This window comes from Lepidochelys olivacea, assembly GCF_965140295.1.
Source record: "Lepidochelys olivacea isolate rLepOli2 genome assembly, chromosome: 2".
Lineage (NCBI taxonomy): Eukaryota > Metazoa > Chordata > Testudines > Cheloniidae > Lepidochelys > Lepidochelys olivacea.
Window position 1 is genome coordinate 10,027,638 of NC_140412.1, and position 25,355 is coordinate 10,052,992.

The following is a 25,355-nucleotide window of genomic DNA, read 5'->3' on the forward strand; positions in this document are numbered from 1 at the left end:
GCTGCTGTCAGTCTTCCCACACCATGGGCAGGTTGAGGGTCTGCATAACTCCCACAACAGACGGGGCTCCACGCTGGCCTGGCCAGGGGGTGTGGCATCAAGCGGAGGAGGAGCGAGGAAGGAGGCAGCCCCCTTGGCCTCCCCCAGTTCCGGCGCTACTGCTGGGGGTATGGCCCCATTCCAGGGCTGGAAGAGGGTAAAGATTGTATACCCCGGAAGGAGTTCATTCTGTTCCACTTGCAGACATTGTGTGACTCGGTTGGAGGGCTGAGTCACTGAAGCCCCACCAAAGAAACCATCGACCAAGGGGGGGACGCTCACAAGAGGTGGGTGCCACGCTGATACAGCACCACAAACTGAGACTGCAGGCACTCGACCAGGGGGTGCTTGTGAGAGGCAGGTGCCGGCCCATTTATAACCTGTTGTTCTAACCCTTGTACTCACATGCCTCTCCATCCCCAGTTACATTATATCTGAATTAGTGTGAATGTCTCTGGGCAGAAACTTGCCTTTGATTTGTTCTCTAAAGCACCATGCACACTTATGGAACTATATAGATAGGTGGTTGTAATGTGATCAGATGTTTTGGTATGATGATGTTATGGTCTTCTAACCCCATAAGTCTGGTGTTTAGGGTCAAAGTAGATATGAACGGGAGACAGACAAGCAGTGCTCTGAGACCAACGGCAGAGCATTGCACACTTGTGCACACACAAACAGAAGTAGTGTGTGGACCTGTTGTTGGGAATCACTTCTCTAAGTGATTGGCCTGTAAACTTGAAGAAACGACGGTGGGCCTAAGTAGTAGAAAACAAAACAATTTAAACCAGCAAATCTCTTCCCCCCCACCCCGCTAAGAAAGCCAAACAAATTTTGTATTTTTATACTATTTTGTTTTTATTTTATAGTGTTTCAGGTCATCTCATACTAAAACATTGTGCCTTTGTGTTTCATATTGAGTTATAAACCACCGGAAACAATGACACTGCACAAAGATGATTCATGCAATCCTGCTTATTACCGATTTGGAGGTTGAGGGGGAGGTACTCTTTCCTGTGAGGTGACATGAAAGACTATCCAATACTTTCTGACCTTTGTTTACCCAAAATAAAGTCATGTTACATGTCCTCTGTCAAGCTTGGCACAGATATCTTAACACTGAATTTATACCATAGACACAGATTGTTAGCATGTAAGTATGTGGTATTTTGGACATATTTTTCCTCAGGAGATGTTCTCTTTGAGAGCCTCTTGTGCTCCCTGAATGTATCAATTTGTTTCAGATGAAGTAATGTTTCATGTTGACACATACAAGTGGCACTCTTGTTGAAATCTGTATCTGATATATGGTACTGAACAATGAAAGCAACAGATGTGCATAATGCTCAGTTAACACCAGAGTTGCAGATCAGCAGAGGCTGACAGCTGACAGCATCCAGTGCAAAACCATCTGTGGATGATGCCATAGTGAGCTGCAGAAAAAGAGCTTTTCTCTGATGACATTTTAATGCTTACATCCAGAGGTTTCAAATAAGACAGGCCTTTATAGCTATCTGACAGCTGTACCCTCCTTCATGCACTAAATAGCTTGAAAGCATAAATTCAGAATTTTGCTGCTTGTTTTCATTGACATTGCTGTTCTTTGTTTAGTATTTCCCCAATATTAGAACCTCAGTAGCAAAATTTGAACTGGAGATGCAACAAAAAATAGTTATATCAAAGTTTGCCAACCAGCCATATTTGTAGTTTTAACACTCTTAGCTGCGAAGGACAGTTTCAAAATGATTTCTCTACCAAGCTAATGAGGTACTGATTATAGCTAAAGACCAGACACTGCCATTATTTGGTTTGGGGATGCACTACATGTTCAAATGGATATGTTAAGCCAGGGGTGGGCAAACTTTTTGGTCCAAGGGCCACATCTGGATATGGAAATTTCATGCTTGGCCATGAATGCTCACGAAATTGGGGTTTGGGGTGTGGGAGAGGTGAGGGCTCTGGCTGAGGGTGTGGGCTCTGGGGTAGGGCCAGAAATGAGGAGTTGAGGATGCAGGAGGGGGCTCCGGGCAGGGGGTTGGGGTGCGAGGGAGGGTGAGGGCTCTGGCTGGAGTGCGGGCTCTGGGGTGAGGATGAGGGGTTGGGGGTGCAAGAGAGTGCTCTGGGCTGGGACCAAGGGGGATCAGGGATGATGCAGGGGGTTGGGGCATGGGAGGGGGCCAGGGGTGCAGGTTCCGTGGGGCACTTACCTCAAGCAGCGGTATGTCCCCCCTCTGGGTCCTATGTGGAGGCACAGCCAGGTGGCTCTGCATGCTGCCCTGTCCGCAGGCACCACTCCTGCAGCTCCCATTGGCCGTGATTCTCGGCCAATGGAAGCTGCGGGGGCAGCGCTTGAGGCGGGGGCAGCGTGTGTAGGAGCAGGAAGGGGGACATGTTTCTGCTGCTTCTGGGAGCCGCGTGGAGTGGGGCAAGGCCCCAATCCCACTCCCCAGCTGGAGCGGGGCAAGCCCCGAAAGCCGCTCCCCAGCGGGAGCTCGAGGGCTGGATTAAAATGTCTGTAGGGCCAGATGCGGCCCCCGGGTCGTAGTTTGCCCACCCCTGTGTTAAGCCATTGGCTATACAATGTTAAACTGTTTCTGCAAGATTTCTAGCTTTTTCCATGAAATATCTGGCACTCCCTAAAGTGTGTTTGGCCCAAGTGAAAGCAATCACCACCTTTTCCATGGTATTTTGGCATTCCAAGGTCTTCAGAGGCATAGAGTACATGAAAATGAAAAACAACAAGCCGGAAAGTTACCTGATGTTTTTCTAGCCATAAGCAACAAGCTTCCTTTCATACTAAGGTGAATGAGCAGGTTGGTTCCAGAAACCTCTCACCCATAGTTGGAAGCAGCATGGTCTGGTAGATGGCAGGGCTGGGAGTCAAAAAATGTGTGACCTTGGGCACATCACTTCACATTTTTGTGCTTCAGTTTCCCCACTGTCTTGCCTGTTTAGATCCAATGCTGTTTGCAGCAGGCACTGTCTCTCGCTGTGTGTTTGTACAGTGCCTAGCACAATTGGGCCCAGTCTCAGTTGGGCCTCTAGGCATTACTGTAATACAAATAATGAATACTAAATCTTTTTCAGTCACAACTCACTAAATTTATCTATACATAGGCGTATTTTACTTAATGTACTTTCTTCAACCGGATTACAGATTTGTTGTGACCATGTTGTTGTTTTGGTTTTAGTTATTATGGAGCCACAGAAGTGACTCTGCATCATAATCCCAATTTTCATCCCCCTTGTGTGTTTCATGCTGTGCTGCTGGCAAACTGATGCTGTATGTATGGTATCAAGATAAATACACCTAATTTAAAAGAAGTAACACATGAGTTCACTAAAGTCTTGTTGACTATACTGCAGGCTGTTCTGCTTGGAGTCTTCCTTAGCAAATGGTCTAGTCTAGTCTACAGGAATTTGTCTTGGCCAGCAATTTGTTTCTGAACAGCAAATATTAGCTTTAGAAAAGACATACACTACTTCCAAAAATAATAATTTATTCACTCAGTTATACTTATTATATAACTCCCTTCACAGAAATTAAATTAATGCATCTTCAGTTTACTTATGCCTGTTTTAAATATATTTCTTCTAAATCTATGTATCTTATTCACCCTTTATATGAGTATGACTAGGAATATTAATTACCATGCTTTTATCTCCTTGTGGTCAACCTCTGGCCATTTTTTGTGCCTTGTTAATGCTAGGAAATCCATAGGCAGGGATTCTCCTAATCCTAGCTGTCCAAATCTCTCATAGGGATTATTCCACAGGCACAATGTAAGTGGAGCTAGAGACCATGGCATCCCCGGATTGGTGCTTTGGGCCCATTGAGCATGGTCCATGCTTTTTAGTGTGGAAACTTCTTGATCAAGAATGGCCACTCACACCCACATCCCATACACTATTCCTGGGTAGAAAAATATGTATGCAGGGAGGGAATGTTGCATGGAGCTGTAACTGGCTGGAAGGTAGACTTGTAAGAGGAAATTCATTAAAGATCTCATTTAAACCCTCAAAATAGGACTCTGTGGTAAAATTTAAGTGGTTGAGCAGCTGGCCATATGCTGTAGTGGTGAACTTCTTCCGTAATGAAATACAGCTTTTGCAGCGTTCATAGATTCACAGATTCCAAGGCCAGAAGGAACCATTGTGATCATCTAGTCTGACCTCCTGTATAACACAGGCCATAGAACTTCCCCAAAATAATTCATAGAGTCTAACTTTTAGTATTATTATGTGCCTATTTAGAGGGGGAATTGAAGTGTGACCGAATCCAGGATTTTATGTTTTAGTCAAGAATGAAGTACAAAACGCAAGCAGATTAAACCATATTGGTATAAAGTAGTTTAATTTCTGAAATCATAGAGCATTTCCCTTTAATGGTGAGATGAGTGGCTTTCTTTGAGAAATATACTGTGATCTATGGAAATTGAAGGTGCTTATCACCTGCTGTAGTGACCCCCAAGATAACTTACTAATTTTTGCTATAAAGTCATAGTTAGATTTATAGTAGTATAATTTTAGTCTCTTAAAGTACATATTGTGACTGAACTCTCAGTAACTCAGTATATACTAAGTTACTGCGGTTCTGTCCTAGTGTGCTAATTAAGGGGTGGAGCCTCAGCTGGTGTAAATTATGAAGTCCATGGAGCTATGATAGTTCACACCAGCTGAGGATCTGCCCCTAAAACTTCAGCAATGTTATTCAGAACTTTGAATTTCTTTTCTACATCTTAAGGAAAGAAGGGATGTAGAAAGAAAATTCACTCTTTATGTGAGGGGTTTGAATCATTTTAGTTCAAAAGATTTAGTATGTGTTAAAACAAATATGATTTAATTTGTATAAAAGAAACAAACTATGGATGTTTTCAGTTGCTTACTGTAGATCAAAATGAAGCCAATCAAATGTTCATATTTTGATACATAGTGTAGGCAAAGATGTCACAAGCTAAGTTAATTTCAGTATTATAGCACCTAAAATAAAAAACTGCTTTTAATGATGATGCAGATATGGCCTGCAAAAGTGTGGGAGTGGGGGGAGACCAGGCTAATTACGAGCAATGTTAAGAGCTCAGGGTGAAGGGCAAACAAGATTTTATTTAAATTTAACGTTTGCTGGCAAAGCACAGTGCATTCTCTGTTTTGTGACCCCTGTGCCCAAAATGAAAGTCTGTCTTCTGCTCAAGTCTGAAAGACTTTCTTGTGTAAAACTTACATTCCCACAGAATTATTAAACTGTAATTGGGGGAAAAGGTGATTTTTGCCCACAGCTTAAAAAGCTTGACTTTCTGACATATGCATTTTATCAGGTCACTTCAAAATGAATGTGCTGTTTGGTAACAGAATTATTTCAGTGGAGAATTTTGAAGCCTTAAGTGTTTCTTCTTTGCACTTGTAGCTATATTTGGTAAAACAATTCATATTATTTTTTTTTTTTTTAGTTTCAGAATTACCTGAAAATACCATGCTTAATAACCTAATGAAACACTCCTGTGATTGAAAAAAGAACCTAATCCTTGTTCTGATGCTGGCTACCTCTGTGGCCTTCAACAAGTCACTAGACTCTGTGCTTGCAGTTGATATCTCTTGAGAAGTGTGAGATGAGTTAGATAGGCATCAACTATGAAAAGCAAACTTCCTTGGCTTTGTTGATTTGTGTCATAACCTTAATATTATATTTTAAAACCAGGGCCTGATTTACCACTGTGTTATTCTATTGAAGTTACACTAGCATAAAACTGGAGCGAGGTGGTGGCAAATTATCCTGGTTTCTTCCAGTTGGTCAAATTCTTCCCATAAGTACATGGACATAATTTCCTTTGACTTGACCAGGATGGACTTTTGTATATGAGACTGATTGTTAGATTGTGTTGGGGATTCCTATCCTTTTTCCTTTGTTGCCTGTCCTTTTATTTTCCTGCTTTATGATATTTTTTCTACCAAAAACCTGTCCAACTTGGGTGTGTAGGTGTGTACATGTCATGTGTATGGGTGTATTTATATACACACACTGAGGAGTTACTATTGATTTACAAGTATGGCATTCATTCAGTACAAATATATAAATATTTATAGGCACCTTGAAATTCAGTCTATTGCCCCACTAGGTTGCAGTTTGTATTATTATGATCTGTTGTGGCGTTAACTTGCTCTGTTTACAAAGCTGGGGGGCGGGGAAGAGGGTTTTACTAAAAAAAAACCCAACACTTTATGAATTTATGAACATATATGTGATCTAGTTGGTATTACTGAAAGGTGGTGGTACTGTTCACATTTGTAGAATGTTAAAATCAATTATTATAACCTATTTAAGAAGGACCAAATGGGTAAAAGGGGAGGGAGAGAGTAGCACTCTGTCAAAAATGGCATTGCCTGTTTCCAAGTCACTGACAACTCTGAAGAAAATGATTTTGGATGCTTATGGGTCAATGTCCTAATAGAAAAAGTACAGGATGAGGTATTAGTTGGTGTCTGCTACAGACCACTAAATCACACTAAGGAACAGGATGACCAGCTCCTTACGCACCTATCTATAATTTTTACGGTGGGGAAACTGTGTGATTATGAGAGACTTCAATTGGAATGACATATGTTGGATATCTCATGCTGCAAGTACTAAAACATCCTCAGAATTTATTATTATAGATGACGGTTTCCTAACTCAAAAAGCACTGCATCCAGCACCACGGGAGAATCCTGTGTTATACCTAGTCTTGAGAGAGAAAGAGGATCACAGAACTAAAAATTAATTGTAGCTTAGGCAGTGATCATGACTTGATTGCATTTGTAATGTGTAAGTAGAGTAAAGTCCATACCAGTAATATATATACATGGAGCTTTAAAGGGATCAGTTTCACAAAGTTGAAACAATCGGCTGCAAAGAAGAGTTTCATCAGAAAAATGAAAAGGAGTACTCGTGGCACCTTAGAGACTAACCAATTTATTTGAGCATGAGCTTTTTGTGAATGATAATTGGGAATCATTTAAGAACCACTTAGTAGATGTCCAAAAAGCCACAATCCTTCAATCAAGGAAGAAGGCTGTACTGGTTAAAAAAACAACTTGGAAGAAAGGGGAAGCTAGTAATCTATATAAATCAGAAGCTAGGAATTTTAGAAAATTGATAAGAGAAGTAGAGATGCACGAAGAGAAACCTATGGTCAGCAGAGGTAAGGACAATAATAACATTTAAGTATATTAGGAACAGAAAGAATTATAATAGTGGTATTGGTCCATTGCTAGATGGAAATGGTAGAATTATCAATAATAATGCGGAAAAGTCAGAAGTGTTCAGTAAATATGTCTGTTCTGTATTGGGAGGGGGGGACGACAATGATGTAGTCATATTGATGATGATGACATTCTTTCTGTTCCGCTAGTATCTCAGTAGAATGTTAAACAGCAGCTACTAAATGTTAGACAGCAGGTGCACATAACTTGCATCCAAGAGTTTTAAAAGGGCTGTCTGCGGAGCTTGCAGGATCGTTAAATGTTCATTTTTCAATAAATCTTGGAACACTGGGTAAGTTTTTCAGAAGACTGGAAGAAAGCTAATTTAAAAAAGTATTTTAAATTTTTTTATTTTAACAAGGTAACTGTTACTCTGAAACCTGGAATGATGTGGGTCATTATAGGCCTGTCAGTCTGACTTTGATCCCAGGCAAGATAACAGTGTGTCTGATGTGCCATTCAGTTAATAAAGAATTAAAGGAGGGTAATAATGCGTATCAACATGGGTTTATAATAGATTTTGTCAAACTAAATTGATATCTTTTTTTGATGAGATCACAAGTTTGGTTGATGAAGATAATAGTGTTGATGTACTAGACTTCTGTAAGGCTGTGGTACCATTGTTGTGCTGTGGTACCCCACAACATTTTAGTTAAAAATCTCTAACAGTATAAAATGAACATGGCACACGTTAAATGGATTAAAAGCTGGGTAACTGATCGTTCCCAAATGTAATTGTTTTTCAAAACATTCTGTTAATGCAAAGGTACAATAAAAAGTCAGCATACTACACGTATATTACTTATTCAGGATCAGGCTAATATTCAGAGAACCGAGTTAAAGATTCTGGTATGCTGGCTGGGGAGCCCTCCTCCTCTGAGTACACTAAGAAGGGTGACCAACTTTCTAAATACCTATCCTTTTTGGCAATTCTCTTGTGCACATACTGAATGTGAAAGCTTTTTTGTTACAAGAACAGTCTATATTTTACTATGCCACAATTCCATAAAAGGAAGTCATATTTTTCTAATAATATGAAATACAAAGTTTTGCTGCTAACTATAAAAAAAAAATTGTCATTCTGTTTAAAATATAGATCCTATACTGGCACATTAAGTAAGCAGGTCAAGGGATCACTTGGAAGCTGACATAAAATAAATCAGTAATTTATAAAAATTTTCTTTACTGGTTTATATGCAAATTGCAGATATATATATATAGAGAGAGAGATATGTAGAGAGATATATAGATATAGATATATTCCCTTTCCCATGTAGAGATCCACTCTTCCAGATCAATTTCTTTGTCCAAATCCCTCTCCCACCTTTTCATCTGGGTTGTTTTCTTATAATCATCTTTTTCAATTAAAATTATATGTATCTTAGAAATTAAACCTTTTGTTCCAACTTGCTCCTGGATCAGCTTCTCAAATGTGGTTAGTGTCTAAATAGACATCCTTGTACCCAGATTTCACAATAAAACATATTACTTATGCATGTTTAAAATATGGGATGTTTATATTATTTATATGGTCACATAACTCTTGGTATTACTTAAAATCAGGACCCAAGAACACCTGTCCAACCAAATTGATAAATATCAGCTCTTACCCACAATGAATAGTCATTTTGGTATTTGCTAGAGATAAATTCCTGATTATTAATGAAAGTAACTAATGGAGAGGGCCTTGGTGACAGGAATTTTCAAAGCTGCTTGGTGATCTGGATGAATGGGTTATTTTTTATTTTTGGTGTCGTACCTTTATTTTTAACCGAACTATCATGATGAATAGCTGTATTTTGGCTCCATTCTTGTTCAAGGTTTACCCAGTGTTTGGTCTAATCTGAACCTAGCTGATCACATCTTTTAACTGTGATGCATAATAGTAGTAATAGTTAATAAATAATAAACTAGATTATGGAAAGCTAGTCCACTCCATTTTTTAGACTTATACAGAACATTAGAATTCACCCTTTGTCTTTTATGTTTCCAAATGAATTTTAATAGCGCATCCTGCCATGTTTTTAATGTCATATCAGGGATACCAATAGGGATACACTGAAACAAAAACAACTTTGGGAGGAAATTCATCTTTACAAAGGCTGTACGTGTTAGCCAAGAAATTTAATATTTGTTCCGTTCCTCAAAGTGTATTATTATTTTATTCCACAGTGGAGGGTAATTTTCTTTAAAAAGTGTTTTATTTTTCTCCACAATATTTGTTCCAAAATATTTTAAAGATTCCTTTACCCATTTAAATGTATGTAGCTGACAACTGTTTGATCCTTTCAGGAATGTTAATTCTTAAAATGTCAGGTTTATCGTAATTTATTTTGAATCCCGATACCTCTCCTGATTCCAAAGTCAGTTGTTCTGTAATTTTTAATGAGGCTCTTGATCCTGCAAATATAACATGATGTCAATGTACAAATGTATTTTGTGTTCTAATCCAGAAAACGTTTTGATGCCCATAACCAAGGGGCTGTTTCTCATGCTTATTGCAAATGGCACCATTGCCAAAGCAAACCCTAACTCATACTCCTAGAAAAATTAAAAGAAGGAGATTTATGACTAAAGCAGATCTCAGAGATGATTGTATGGAGTCAATATGCCCATAGAAAACTAATTTCCAAAACCAAATCTTACCCAGATTTGTCTGAGGTACTCCCAACTTCAGCCTGTTAAAAGCTTTCTCAGCATCCAAACAAAGCAGCACACAGGAAGAATTGCTAGAATTAATATCATAGAACAAATGCACACTTCTTCTGATATTTATCAGCTAGATGCCTGCCACCAACGAATCCATATTGATCAGGGTGAAAATATTTCGGCAAGATGAAACTCAATCTGTTTTGTTAGCACCTTGGCATAAATTTTAGTATTCACATTAATTAAAGAAATAGGTTTGTACAATTGGTAAGATCTTTTCCTTCTTTAGGAAAGAACTTTTGAATCTTTACATGAATCCAGAGTCTCATTTCCCTGTTTTATGCCATTAAACAAGTCAGTTAAAGTAGGGACCAGCTCCTGCTTGAGATCTCTATAATACTTCCCAGAAAACCCATTGGGACCAGGAGCCTGATTAGATTTTAAATTCTTAATTATAACTTTAACTTCCTCTACAGCAATTTGCCTATCAAGAGCTGCCACATCATCCTCTGAGAACTGAGGTGGTTTCACTCTTCTTAAAAATCTATTTATAAGTTCAGGATTTGGTTGCTCTGAAGCATACAAAGTAAGGAAAAGGTTAGCAAATATTTCAGAGATCTGTTTGATGGCAGTTACTAAATCTCCCTATTTATTTCTAATCAAATCCTTTTTCTTTTGTAACTTTCTGGCTAAAAACCTACTAGCTTTATTGCCTGTATCATAATATTTTTGTTTAATATATCTAAATATTTGTTCCACTTTACCAGTTTGTAACAGGTTAATCCTCCCTCTTTTCTCAGTTATTTTCCTATACACTGTTTTAGATTCTGTAGATTTATGTCTGCCTTCCAAAACAGAAAGTTATTTAACCAAACTATTCTTTAAGAGCTCAATTATTATAAAGGCTAATGCACAAAATGAGTTACACCTAGCAGGGGACATAAAAGGCAATAAGAAGAGGTTCTTTAAATACATTAGAAGCAAGAGAAAGACAAAGGAAAATGTAGGTATTCTACTTAGAGGGGAAGGAGAGCTAATAACTGATTACAGCAAGAATAATGAGGTGTTTTAATCCTTCTCTTGCTTCAGTTTTCACTAAAAGGATTAATTGTGACCAGCTGCTTAACATAATTAATATTAACAACAAGGGGGAAGGAGCCAAGCCAAAATAGGGGAAGAAACAAGTTAAAGAAAAAATTAGATAAGTTAGATGTAATCAAGTTGGCAGGGCTTGATGAAATTCATCCTAAGGTACTTAAAGAGCCAGCAACAATCAATCTTGGAAACATTATGTATTATCTTAGACAACTCATGGAGGACAGGTGAGGTCCCAGAGGACTGGAAAAGGGCAAACATAGTAAGTATCTTTAAAAGGGGGAACAAAAAGGACCTGGGGAATTAGACCAGTCAGCCTAACTTCGATATCTGGAAAGATACTCGAATAAAATATTACGCAATCAGTTTGTAAGCAGCTAGATGATAATAAGGTTATAAGGAATAGCTAGCATGGATTTGTCAAAACAAATTCATACCACACCAGCGTAATTTCTTTCTTTGACAGGGTTATTAGCCTAGTGGGTAGAGGAGAAGGTGTGATATATCTTGATTTCAGAAAGGCTTTTGACACAGTCCCACATGACATTCTCATAAGCAAACTAGGGAAATGTTCTCTAGATGAAATTACTGTAAATTAGGTCCACAAGTGGTAGAAATACTGTTCTCAGGGAGGAGTTATCAGTGGTTTGCTATCAGACTGGGAGGACATATCTAGTGGAGTCTTGCAGGGTCAGTCCTGGGTCCAGTACTAGTCAATATTTGTATTAATGACATGGATAATGAAATGGAGAGTATGATTATAAAATTTGCAGATAACACCAAGAAGGGAGGAGTTGTAAACACTTTGGAGGACAGGATTAGAATTCACAAATTGGAGAATTGCTTTGAAATCAATAAGATAAAAGTCAATAAACACAGGTTCGAAGTACTTCACTTAGGAAAGAAAAATCATATGCACAACTACAAAATGAGGAATAATTGGCTAGGTGGTAGTATTGCTGAAAAGGATGAGGGGTTATAGTAGATCACAAACTGAGTATGAGCCATGTGATGCAGTTGTAAAAAAGGCTAATATTCTGGACTGTATTAACAGGAGTTTCCTGTTATACATTGAAGGTAACTGTGCTGCTCTACTTGGCATCAGTGAGGCCTCAGCTGGAGTTCTGGGTGGCACACTTTAGGAAAGATGTAGACAAATTGGAAGGAGTCCAGAGGAGAGCAACAAAAATAATAAAATGTTTAGAAAACCCGACCTGTGAGGAAAGGTTAAAAAACTGGGCATGTTTAGTCTTGAGAAAAGAAGTCTGAGGAGGGAATCTGATAGTCTTCAAGTATGGTAAGGGCTGTTGCAAAGAGGCATGTGATCACTTGTTCTCTATGTCCACTGGAGTTAGGAGAAATAATAGACTTAATCTTCAGTAAGGGAGATTTTGGTTAGATATTCAGAAAAACTACTTTTGCCCCAAAACCCTATGGGAGTAATATGCATTGTCAGCTAATGTTACATGGAATTTCATTATTAGAAAACAAAGGTTTTTTAATATTCTTTATTTCACAGTAAAAAGAGTGCTTATCCAAAAGTTTTGGAATGATGGAAATAGAGAAGTTACATAGACTAGACAAATGCATTAATAGTATGTGTATATCAGGCAATGTTTACTAAATTGTAGGTAAAGTAATGTGAAGTATACTGGCTCTACAGAACTGTAATTACTATTGAATAGTAAAGACATAACAAAAGTCTTTGCAAGTGAGTGCCATATAAATGTTGAAAACTAAGGGTCTTATAAAAAAAAAGTGAAGAAAATCCCTAAAGCTCCTTATGGGTTGTCCCCAAAACTTAGCTCCAGCCTTTCATGTAGACAAGAATAATAGGTGGACACTGAAAAGAAACAACTTTGTATTTGGAAGCATTACAAACATATCCCACCATCCTTTTTTTCTAGAAAGGAAAAATGATAGATTTCTATTCAAACGGAAACATTAGCACAGGCATAACTATTTAATCACAAGCAGCGTTTCAACATGTATATTGTTAAACACATCTATCCATCTACATGAGAGGAGAAATGATCAGATAGGAAATTCGAACAAAATACACTAAGAGCTTTAGTCTGGTCTTACTCAAATTGAGAGGGAAACGTTAGACAAAAACATTCTTAACTACTGGTATTTTCGGTTGCTTGTCTCCATTAGGATCTTTTGCCAAGAGGATTTAGACACCAACGCTTTAAGATTTTCTGTCTGCTGCTAATGTGCGATATCTTACTACCTCATATTAAAAAGGTTATATTAGCCTTCTTGCACACAAACTATGTCGCAGTGCAGTGAATTCTCTAAGTCTACTAGTAGGCATCATTCTTGATTTTTAAATGCTCTCCGTTGTATACGAATCCAGCTGGCTCACTGTTAGCACTAGACATTGTAACTGCCTGAAGAACCATGCGTGCATGTTTGTCTGTAGGAGTGGCAAAGAGGAGAATGGCAAGTAGGGTGAATTGAGAAGGAAGGGAGGACACGAGCAAGAGAGAGAACAGGGAGATCTGAGAAGTAACTAGAGGAAGAGAAACAGGAAAAGTAGATAGGCAAGAAGACTGATAGCATCTTTATCACAGATGAAGTTGTACCATAGTCCTGTAAATCAGGAATATCCTCTTCCTTCTTGGTTCTTTTTAGGGTCCTTTGGAATAGTTAGCTGTGGAATATAACATTTTCTTGAAGTCGTGGTGAACTTTCAGTGGTTTGTGTAATTTGCAGAAACCTGTGATGAAATTATAGCATTTTAATGCTAAATTTGACTTTTTAGTAGTATTGCATAAATTTTGTGATCCAAATTACTTCTGAAGGAATCCTTTCTTCCTGCTCTTGTCTCTCCCCTCTGCTCCTCCCTATTCCATCACTCTCTTTGTTGCAGTGGGCTTACATCACTCATTTGAATGGTCACTTTTTGCACTGCTTGTAGTAATGTTGCAGTTTATGCCTAGAAGTGTTTGGATTTTTCGTTTAGGGTGCAGACCTTTATTAAATACATTGCTTATATAAATTTCATATTGCTGAAAAAGTTTAAAAATAAATAAAATGGTTTATTCCATGATAATTTGTTGAAAGTATATGGCATTTAATTTTAGTGAGCTGCTCTTATCTAAACTCAACTCTGCTTTTATCCAGACTTAGAAGCTTTATGTGCACTCAGTTAAAAGCTAAGAATGCATAGGAGTGTCAGTTTAAATGGCTGGAAGTTGATGTGGAATACTTGAAATAGCTCCAGGTGTTGTGTAAGCTCCTGAAAGTAGTTAGAACATAAAAAACAAAATGACCAAATGAAAACCCACAAAATAAACCTTTAATCTTTCACCAGATTTAATTTGATACCTGATCATAAAGGCAAAGTTTTAAATTGCAGTAATTTATATACAGTAAACAAGTAATGGATTGAGTTTTTCTTCCCAAATCACCAGTTTAAATCCAGACCAGGGTGGTGGTAATTGAAAGCCCTTTCCATCTGATTGCTGTTTCATAGTTTATGTAAAATAGAATGATGGTTTCAGTCAGGGTCCTAGGGAACAGATGTTCATATAACAAAACCACCATCACAAGTAGCTGAATTGTCTACAATCTCAGCAGAGAGGCCAAGGATTGAACTCTCTCTCCACGTCCTACATATCTTGCATTGCCTCTGGCCACTACATATCTGTTCTTCAGTTTCAGCCACAGGCCTTTGCATTCCTCTACCTTTTTATGATTCACTTAAAAAGAAAAACTAGTAGGATTACTTTTCCTTTAGCACATTTAATATTTTATAATGAATGTTAGTTAATTCTGATTGTTCATATTGATGACTTAGATGCAAACTCCTCTAGACTGTTGTAATAGTTGAAAATTGTGTTGTATGTTTTTAAAAAGGTGATTTCCCCTTCATCTCTAATATCTTGTATGCCATATATAATACTGATGTCATACTATTTTAGTCCATAATCTACCCTTTCCTTGAATCTCCATGAGTCTAAAATATTGAATATGATTGTTTTGCCTGATTTTATTGAAAGGTATATGTGAGAAGATGACGAAGTATTTGCATTTGTTTGTAATTACCCTTTCAGGCTTGTTATAGTGGTATTTTTGTTATTCTTCAGGGTGCAGTATAAGGCTTACCCCCTTGTTCCGTTTTTTAATTAATTACCATCTCAGCAAAAAACAGTTTGTGTATAATTTTGAGTCACCCATTCAATTTGTGGGTTTAAAATTGAGCATGAGGCATCCAGATGCCAGTGATGAACATTATACAACAAATAATTTTGCACCCTATATGCCTGCCAACATCATGTGACCAAAAATTTGCATAAAATCGCACAAATTTGCATAAAGTATTTCTGATAGTGTGGGAGCTCGCTGACGAAACCACAATCTCCAGTTAATTAATTCTATGCCTTCCCATTTCGGCCTAGCCCCATATCTGCCTCATCAATTAATGCTGTGCTCCTCAGCTCCACATCATTTTTGTACTTCTGGCCCCCCATTATCTGCCCTGTGACTGGCACACTTCTGATGTTCCTCCACCTCTCTAGGTTCTTTTTTCCTCACAGCTCCAGGGGTGATACTGCACCTCCGTCCCCAAGTCTGGCGGATATAGCTCTAGCACGTGTTCTTGATCTTCCCATCTTGTTTCCCAGGCTTAGAGTTGCTGAGGGAGAGGCAAGGGGAAGCATGGAGGGAGCAGCTGAGAGGAACCAACTCATTACAAGAAGAGAGGGGGGAGGAGGGAGCAGAGCAACCCCGAGCTGCTGGGATTCCTCCTCCTTTTTTGAGTTCCCCTTTGTGATAATGGTATTGGTGCCTCCCTCTTCCCATCCGCCCCTCAAAACTTCTAACAACTCCTGAGGAGAGGAAAAGAGCTCTTCTAGCCATATGCAGCAGATCTGATTGGTTGCTCCTCCTAGGGAGATGGGAGAATGAGTAGGGGCAATAAGGGGGGGTTTCTTCAAAGACTCTAGATATGCTGGGTCTGACTTCATAGAGGGGGATCACTCCAATAACTGATGTCACAGGAAAATACATTCCAGTGTTGTTTTGGGGTGAGTGTTTTTCATGTTCATGTTACCTGTATTGTGTGAAATGTTTGTTTTTGTTTTATCATCTTCTTGTAAGATTCCAAGAAATTGATTGTGTCCTTATTAGAAGAGTGGCTGCCATTAAAAAGATAGAATTTGCCAACAGTTACCACATAATAGCAGAGCTTAGGAAGGGGATTTAATAAATTTAATTAAATATCAGAGAACCAGTTCTTCATGTGCTTGATAATGGTTGGCATATGTTGAGTTCTTAATAGATTCTGCCATAAAGCACTTTTTCTAAAGTGAAACAAAAAGAAAAATAATTTATTTCTAAGGTGAGGAATCCACTGTAACATAGTAAATATAGTTTATCATTTTAGAAAATTCAAATATACATCATGCAGATGTAGAATTGTAATATAAATCTTTTGCTTTTACATTCACGCTTGCAGAAGTGCTCTCAAGTTTGTTTTCTTTTGTTTCCAAATAATTTGTTTCTGTTTTTCTCTTTCCTTTTCTTGCCTCTTTGTAAAGGAGTCAGTCACTGTCAGCATAAAGTAAAGAAAGCTAGGCGCTTTCTCCCTTTCGTCTTCTGTTCCCATGAGCCACCGCCTAAGGGTACTGCACTGCTCTTTGTACAGGCTGCCTTATTAACCCAAAACGGAATATACTAACTCTGTTACTGTTTGTTTACAATTTTACTCCAGCCTCAGGTAAACAGAGTTCCAAGAATAATCACGTTAAATTTCTGCTGTCCCCTACAATTGGATCTTCAGTGAGATGTGTCATATACTTGATACTATTGTTATAGGAGAGTTTGTTCTGTCGTATGTGACGTGGCAAATGATTTAGTAATTTTAATTGTACAGTTGCTCAGCCACAAAATCCCTCAGCTTCCTTCTTTCAGTGGTAAACTTGGATTGCATTCTTGGACCCCTGATACAGCATGCAAATGAATGAAATAGGATAGCAGCAATAAATGTAATTTAAGATTACATATTGAATTAAAGAGTGAACACAGTGATGCTGGCTGCTGTGTACTCATCCAGTGTTGTCTGGACAGTTTGGGCTGTGTGGGGAAAGGGAAAATGGATGTCATAAAATGTGCATTCATTTTACAATAGAAATGTGCATTTTTAATTTTATTTGTAATTAACGCTTAAAATGCATCACATTCTGGTGTGGATATTTGGGATGGCATAAGGCCTATAGACTAAATCCAGAATATCAGTGTTAATTTGAATAAGTGCCCTATGGACTTGTTCCATTTGTCATTATTTAAAACACAGTTTCATATAACTATAGTTTGTTCAATAAAATGAATATTAAGTTGTTCCGTATCTTGTCAGTGTCTAAGCAATAGCATAATAATACATCCAATGTGAAAGCAGTAGCACCAATTCTAAGTATCTGAAGGTATAACTCTATGTACAAAGCTTTAGTGGCCACATCCTCAGCTGGTGTAAATCAGTTTTGTTCATCTGGCCTAGGAGCTTTATCTTGGTAATGGAAGCGTCATATAAAATAAAAAATCAACACTTTGTAACAAAATGAATTAACTGGTTCCCCTCCTAAATTCGATTGTTGTACGTCATGCAACAGTCACTAGCCTATATTTAATTGTATGCACTGAAAAGTTTAAATACTCCTCCGTATCTTGAGTTTTAGGGGAAATGTCTTAAATTCCACTACCTTTCTGGTTTCTCTTGAGCTAAGTGTATAAGATAACTGCAGTTTTGCTATATTCTTGGTTTATTCATGATTTTAATAGTGTATATCCTCCCCCCTCCCCCTTCTCTCTCTGTCCCTTCTCTCTCCCCTTTGTTTTTCTCTCTCCTTGCATGCTACCTGGATCTGCAGATGAAATTAGTGGGGACGGTAATATGTGTTTTCTAGTCTATGTCTTACTAACATGCAATATGCGGCCTTTATATCCATATATAACTAATATGCATTTCAGTGATCAATTTTTATACAGATCATAGTATGAAAAAACTCCAACATGCATTAGAGATCAGCTGGTATAGTCAAATATTGCACCTTATGAAACAGCGCTACTGGTATTATCTGCTAGGCTGGGACTGAATAAGGAAAACATTCTCAAATACTGTATGCAGTGGGTTTTGTACCATTTTATCAATCATGTTATCAAGTATGAATTGCATGCGTTTGCAGTGAGACTTTTGGCATGGAGCAGAGGAAGTGTGGGCTTTTCAAGAGTTTTGGTTCATTTTGATGAAGATAACCGACATAATGTAGACAAAATGAATTAAGTAACTTTTCTTCAATGAGTAACATCAATAGACATGACACAAACTGGTAAATGATTCCATCAGGTGATGCTTTCACTTCAAAGGCATGCTAACATCAAAGTCCTCTGCTGCCCATTGGTCATATGCCTGGAGTGAAGAGAAGTTGTGCAACACAGAGAAGTTTAGTTTCAGCATATGGAATGTTTGGCAGGTTTTAGGCGTGAAACCACTAAGTTAATGGCAGAATCTTTACAGTTATTCTTAAGATGGTGGAAATAGTAATAATAACGTTATACCTAAAATACACTTTGTCCTGTATTTTCAAAAATGAGTAGTGATTTTGGGTGCCTCACTGTATGGATGTCCCCCTTGACACACTATTAAAGAAGCCTAATTTTCCATAAAGTGTTGAGCAGCCACACTCTGAAAATAAGTCCCCTTTAAGCAGTCTCAGATTGGACATCCAAAATCACTATTCATTTTTGAAAATCTAGGGTCACTTACATAATACTATTGAGAAATCAGACTTCCATCAGTGAGTCAATAGTTCATATAACATAATTAGGAAATGAATAACTCCCTGACCTCAAACAAGTATCAATAAGAGTATGAAAAGTGAAAAAAATTAGAAATAAAAGGTAATGACGCTCTGCTGTCCCCTCATTAAAATGTTCAGGAAGTGTTAACCAACTTTTGCTTAGTTCTTTTGGATATAAATCATAGTAAGGTAGCACCACGTAAGTTTTCTCTCTGCCCTTAGAAATCTGTTAGCTTAGTGAGGGCTATTGACCTAACAACATTTGGTCATATTTCTCTTATAAACTCAGATGTTACACAGCTGTTCTTCCCTTATGTGCTAACCTTACTAATCTTTTACTGTGGGTTATATGTATGTTTCATTTCATGTTATACATTAAAGACAATAATAAATACTTGAAAATGCTCTGAAAGGGGACAGTCTCGCAGAACATTTCAGAGAGAACATGAATCTAGTGTATGGAACAGCCGTGATGAACACAGTTTGCTGAGTTGGCTTTTTCTAGAGCCTAATTTAAAAAAAAAATCTGGATTAGCAAGTAAAACTCTACATAGATATCCCTATTTTAACTACCTTACATTTTTCTGAAAGAGACTTGTATGCATTATGCAATCTGAATGACTCCTGGGTTGGCTGTGTGTATTTCTTCTATAGAGGTGAGAAAGTGCAGAGCTGTTTTTGAGGTTGAGCTGTTTTTGAGGCACTAGCCCTGTTTAATCCCTTATTTCTGTACATTGTCAGGGGCATCAAAAATTGTGTGGTAGGAAATTCTATCTATGAGGACAATGTTACTATCGTAGATTTTAAGGGCTGAAGTGAGCATTAGAATCAGATAGTCTGAGCACCTTTATAACAGAGTGCAAGGAACCCCACCCAGTAACTCCTGCAGCAAGCCCATAGCTTTGTTTGAGCTATAACTTGTCTTTTAGAAAGATGTCCTGTCTTGACTTAAAGACTGCAAGTGATATCTTGGTCTGAGCCATTTGAAGACTGATGGCCACCAATACCCCTGGACCAGATTTTAACAAGAATGGTGGAGGTTCCCGCTGACTTCCAAAAGAAGTGCTGAAGACTTGGACAAACCTTTTACTATACCTGTATTTTCTGTACCGTCTAAACTCTGTCAGTTGTGTAGCAAGAAATTTGGTCAAACTCCTGAAGACTAATTTTGCTTAATTATTTACGTACATTTAGTGCACGTTGGACTCGTTGAGACTCTATTTCCAGTTCAACTTAGACAATGTATCGGAATCCTGTAAAGTGACCTTCCGCAGCATCCTGGCTAATATGTCTTCATTACACACTTCCTGATTGAACCTTGATTGTTAGTCTGTAGCAAGAAAGGAACTGATGTTGAGCACAGTTGGGATCCTCAACTGCTCCCAACTTCTATTGTTGTCTTTTATTCTATTAAAAGAAAGCGGCTATTCTTGCTTTTTGAACCCTTTATCACATTTTATAAGTATCACTCCGTATTTTAATGTGGTGATGCATTTCCAACTATCAGTGGGACACCGGACTCAAAGCACAGGATTTATTTGATTCCTCTTGAAGAAATTTTTAAAACCACAGTAAACTCAAGTCATTCTTCTTGTCCCTTATCCATTCTATGGTATCTCCTCAAGTAACAGCAGATAGAGTAGCTGTCATCAATCAGAAATATTTATCCTGACAAGCTAAAATGATCTCGCCATGTTATTGCAGGAAAACAGAATGCCATATCTCAATACATCAACATTATAGGAAGTTAAATGTTTCTTTTCCAATGGATGCTAATTCTTTAGATTTGCATTTCTCAAACCAAGGCTGGTATCCTGGAGAAGCATCATATCGGTAGCGAGAGAGAAGTAAATGAGCCAAGAGAAAATGGATAAATTAATTTTTCTTTCCTCTGGTGCATGTTTTCAGTTTACACTCAGCAAACTCTTTTACCATCCATCAAATATTCAACACATGATGCTGTTTTGTGGAGTCCTGAGTGGAAGTGACCCATCAAGAAAAAATAATTAATGGAATTCCCCTGCCAATGTGCTTTATTTTTCTAGAACACAATATATTTCAAGAGGAAAATCTCTCTCTTACAAATGCCTTCATCTGGTAATACCTGAGCTAAGGTTTGGGCACCTAAGGAAGTGGGCCTGATTTTCAAAGGTGCTGAGCATGCAGCAGCTCCCATTAATATCATTAGAAGTTGCTGGATGCTTAGTACCTTTGAAAATCAGGCCATTTATTTAGGTGCCTAAATAAGAATTCAGGAGACTAACTTGAGACTCCTTACTTTCAAAAATCTGGACCCTTTTGTGTATATTTAGGCAAGGGCCATTATGGCAGAGCTTTCGAAATTTTACAAGCATACTTGACCTGCTTTTGTGGGTTAAATTTATGCTCTGTGGGAGAATTAAGTGTCCGGTTGTCAGGGAAATGAGCACTTGAGTAGCTACTTTCTCACTGAAGGTGCTTTGGGGCAGGGAATGTATCTCCTTGTATAACTTTGTCACCTAGATTAGAACATTTTGGGAGTTACTGTTACATAAACAGGCTTACCAGAATTAAATGTTTATTTGTTATAATTTTAACAGATAATGTCAATGTTTATTTAAATATTTTTTCTGTTTTTATAGATTTAAATTTTTACAATTGCACAAAATTATGGGTTGCAAGCATTTTTTTATTTTTATAGATTTAAATTTTCAGAGTTGCAGGAAATTGGAAGGACGATAATTATTTAATGACAGTAGATGCTGACATTCAAAAAGTTAAAGCTTTATAAATGTTAAAACACAAAATTGTCAACATCACAGCCTTCACAGGTCAAAATATACAAAGTAAATATCCTTAAATCAAATTTTAATAAGTTCTTAAGTGGCATTTTTCTTACTTTGCCTATCTGTAAATTTTAGTTATTATCAATGGAAATAATTTTACCCTGGTTGGAGAATGTATGGTGAAATCAGTGTTTACCAACATTTATTATAAAAATTTAATACGTCCAAGCCCATATATAAACAAGTGCTTAAACAGGGAAAGAAAAGTACTGTCAATTTTCTTAAACTGTCAGCTTTCTAAGAACTGACACTTTGTTAGAAATTTTCTATTCATGAGGTATTGTTTCTCACCAACAAACTTGGAAAATAACATCTGGCTAGTTGTCAAAGTGAATTTCCAGGAAACTATGTAAACTTAGATTAACAGGGAAATAACCATTCCAAAGAGAGAGTACCAGCTCCAGGGATTTTTCTGCCCTACACAAACTGGAAAATCTACACACCTCATGACCTACAGACAATCACATAGTAAACAGTGTGTATTTTGCTGTCCTTGGACACAGTCTGCTCTGCCTGTGTGACACAGCAAGAACTGCAAAAGCCTATCTGATTTGCACTTCACCAAAGAGAAAGGAGTTTAATCTCTTGATATGGGCAGTCTCTGTCCATTGTTAACATTGTTTTTTTATTGAGGAAAATCTCTATAAATGATATTCAGAGGAATTATTTATTAAAAAGTCATGAGTTTAAACTAGTCGATCTGAATTATAGAGTTAATACATTAAAAAATGCATTCTCCTTTTATTCCCTCAGAAACAAGGATGTGTACTGAAACATAGTGGATAGTGAGGTCATCGTAATTTCTGTGCATGTGCAGATTTTAGTCATGCTATCTTAAATGCATTTCCACAGTGGTATAAAGTGGGTTGTTAAGTACATAGCAGCTTTTATTTGTGGGAGGTGGGATAAAGATTTTTTAAAATTGTTAGCTTGTCTTTTTCCCGAAATTCTCCAATTCCTCCTTTACAGAAACAGATGACTATGCAGAGATTATAGATGAAGAAGATACTTACACAATGCCCTCAAGTAAGTACACTAGTTAATTTTGGAATATTCTTACTTGACTGAAAAGCTTCTTAGATTGCGGAAGCACTAAATTGCATTTCAAAGCCTCACAAAGAAAATGTTCTTTATGTGAGATTATGTTCTGAGGCCTCAGGAATTCTGCAGCCCTTCAAGCTCAGTCTCTAAAGCAAAGGTAAACAAATTCTATGATATATTTTACTGTACTCAATTGTATTACAGTAAAATCCCATCTCATACCAAAACACAGCATTTTCAATTGTGTTGATGACATGGAGGAAAACACATAGCTCTTGTGAATTGATGTCTTCAAAGGCAAAAGGCTAATACACCATCTGCTGAAATTATTTTGTGCCATTGTCGGAAATTGGAAGGCTAGTGTTAACTACCCTAAAATGAAAATCTGGTGTTAAAAGTTCTGGAAGCAATTTATGTTGGGATTGGCTGTGTAATTTTTTATTGCTAACCTGTAATAGAATAGTAACAGGTACATGGATTTGCAGAAAACTCTCACTTCAATCATACCTGTAGCTAAGGAGTGGGATGATGGGGGGAAAACCCAGTGACATAGTTAAATTCATACCCATGTTTTAAACTCAGGAATGTTCAAGGGTATGATTTACTTAAGTCTTCTGCAGTCCTGGTTTCTTGTCACAGCGGAGGGACATTTCATTCACCACTTAGGCATTCAGAATAGAGCATTGGTTTGTTGCTGAGGAATTGTATGGCAACAAGAAAACATACGTTTATTGAAAGTGAATAATACATTTTGAGTAGTGTACAGAAAATCACTGCATTAATCTACTTTAAAGTAATACCCAGGATCACAGAGAAATATGACAAATGGGATAGTTTATTCATTGTAAAAATGGATATTGCATATGAATAATCATGCAGTCCTTACTAGGATGAGAACTTTAACCTGTGGGCTCCTGCAAGGTGCTAAGCACTTTGATCTGATGAAGCAAAACACTAAAACATGCCTTTAACCCTGGTCATGAGAGAAGTCCAATTCAAGTCATGTGCTTACATGCATCTTGCAAGTTTGAGCCCTGCTTCAATAAAGATTGCAGGATCAGGCCCATGATTTGTGTTAGTACAAACATAAAATCACTTGGGTAAGTTATCATTTTGGCAAAGCTAACATTTTTCATCTTTTTAAATATTATGAAATATTTGTCCAAATGTCTCGTTAATTTTAAGAAGATATTTCTAAGTGAGTGTTTGATTTTTCTCTTAAATGCACTGCAGAAAGCTATGGAATAGATGAAGGTAACAGGAGCTCCTTTAACCATCTCTGTGTGCTTGCAATTTTGGAAATGTTGTGGAGTTTTTCAGTTTAAAGTTGTTTACTTTCATTTAATAATCATTGTGTTAATTGGTTTAATTGTGTTTCTATAGTTAAACCAATTCTTTGGTTAGCTTTGGAATTTTAAAGAGGAAAATGCAATATTTTGAAAATACATGAAAAAGGCATTTATTGCTTTAGTTTCCAGCTAGCTGATGTCATTTCTGTAGCGCTAATAATGCCATAAAATTATCAGGCATGAGGCCTATGCTGGATGAGAATCAATTTTTTTCCCCTGGAGATGATGACATCAGTAGAAATTCACACTATATGTGTTTCCACTGTTCCCAAAATAGTATTTTTTTCAGTGCTTGCCAGAAATTAAATTGCCAACTAAATAATTCACCTGGAACTGAATAAATCTGATTGCTGAACTAGTGAGCCATTTCTTGTCTTGGGTGTACCTAGTCTACTAAAGAACAAAGCTAATAAAATTGTATAAATCACTGAACGTTTTATGTCAATTTTGTACCAGTTATACACAGCTAGAAAAGTGTGATACAGTCAGAGTTTTACACTTTTTCATTTTACTTTTTACAGTCATCTGCTTCCATTTTTTTCCCCTGCAGCCACCTCTTTAAAAATACTTTTGACTCATTTGATGGTTCAGAGATCTAAACTATCATATAGTGGAATCCTCTTAAACATATGGCTTTAGGTTGTAGTTAATTAATTCCATATTACCCTAGGCTATTTGTGTTCCTTTCCTTATTCCTTTAAAAGCCATAATTAAGAAGGATTTAATTATATTTATTGCATTGAAATTAATATTGCATAGTAATTAATTGAGTACGTCAGATTTCACTGTCTTATTCAGGGCTTTCATTCAAACAATTGTTTAAGAGGATTCCACTGTGTATATAGTTTTTGTCTAGGTTGGCTTTCAGCAAATTTAAATCTTAGTTATTCAAATGTTAGGCATTGGAGTGGGTTACTTTGAGTTTGGCGTCTTGTGGATTATTTCATTTGAATGCTTTTCATCAGTAGTTTGAGGTTTAAATCCATTGTATTATTACAGCCAGAGATTATGAGATTCAGAGAGAGAGAATTGAACTGGGACGCTGTATCGGAGAAGGACAGTTTGGAGATGTACATCAAGGAGTTTACATGAGTCCAGTAAGTATCTTTTTTAATATGAACATATATTTTCAGAAAATCTACTAGAAACCTGATGTGTCTTATCTGTGGTCCACCTGAGTGAACTAATGCTGATTGATAGTGGCTTGATGTAATAGTATTTATAAAAAGTATAGCATTTATATAGTGCTTTAATATGTTAAAAAATTGCTGTAAAACATTAATCCCCATAGTGCCCCTGTGAAGTAGCTACTCTAGGTA

The 25,355-nt window shown here is 37.3% G+C and overlaps 1 protein-coding gene across 9 annotated transcripts in view; it reads left to right on the top strand.

Annotated features, from left to right (window-relative positions):
• Positions 1-25,355, top strand: part of PTK2 (protein tyrosine kinase 2) — a 384,113-nt gene that overhangs the window by 266,049 nt on the left and 92,709 nt on the right. For 6 of the 9 annotated variants that reach the window (XM_084620432.1, XM_084620429.1, XM_084620430.1 and 3 more), the window contains 4 exons: positions 17,892-17,909; positions 22,616-22,672; positions 23,921-23,941; positions 25,036-25,133. In XM_084620432.1, coding sequence (XP_084476558.1) covers positions 17,892-17,909; positions 22,616-22,672; positions 23,921-23,941; positions 25,036-25,133 — 194 coding nt within the window. The remainder of the gene's footprint in view (positions 1-17,891; positions 17,910-22,615; positions 22,673-23,920; positions 23,942-25,035; positions 25,134-25,355) is intronic. The other 3 variants (XM_084620426.1, XM_084620425.1, XM_084620427.1) reach the window with 3 other exon arrangements.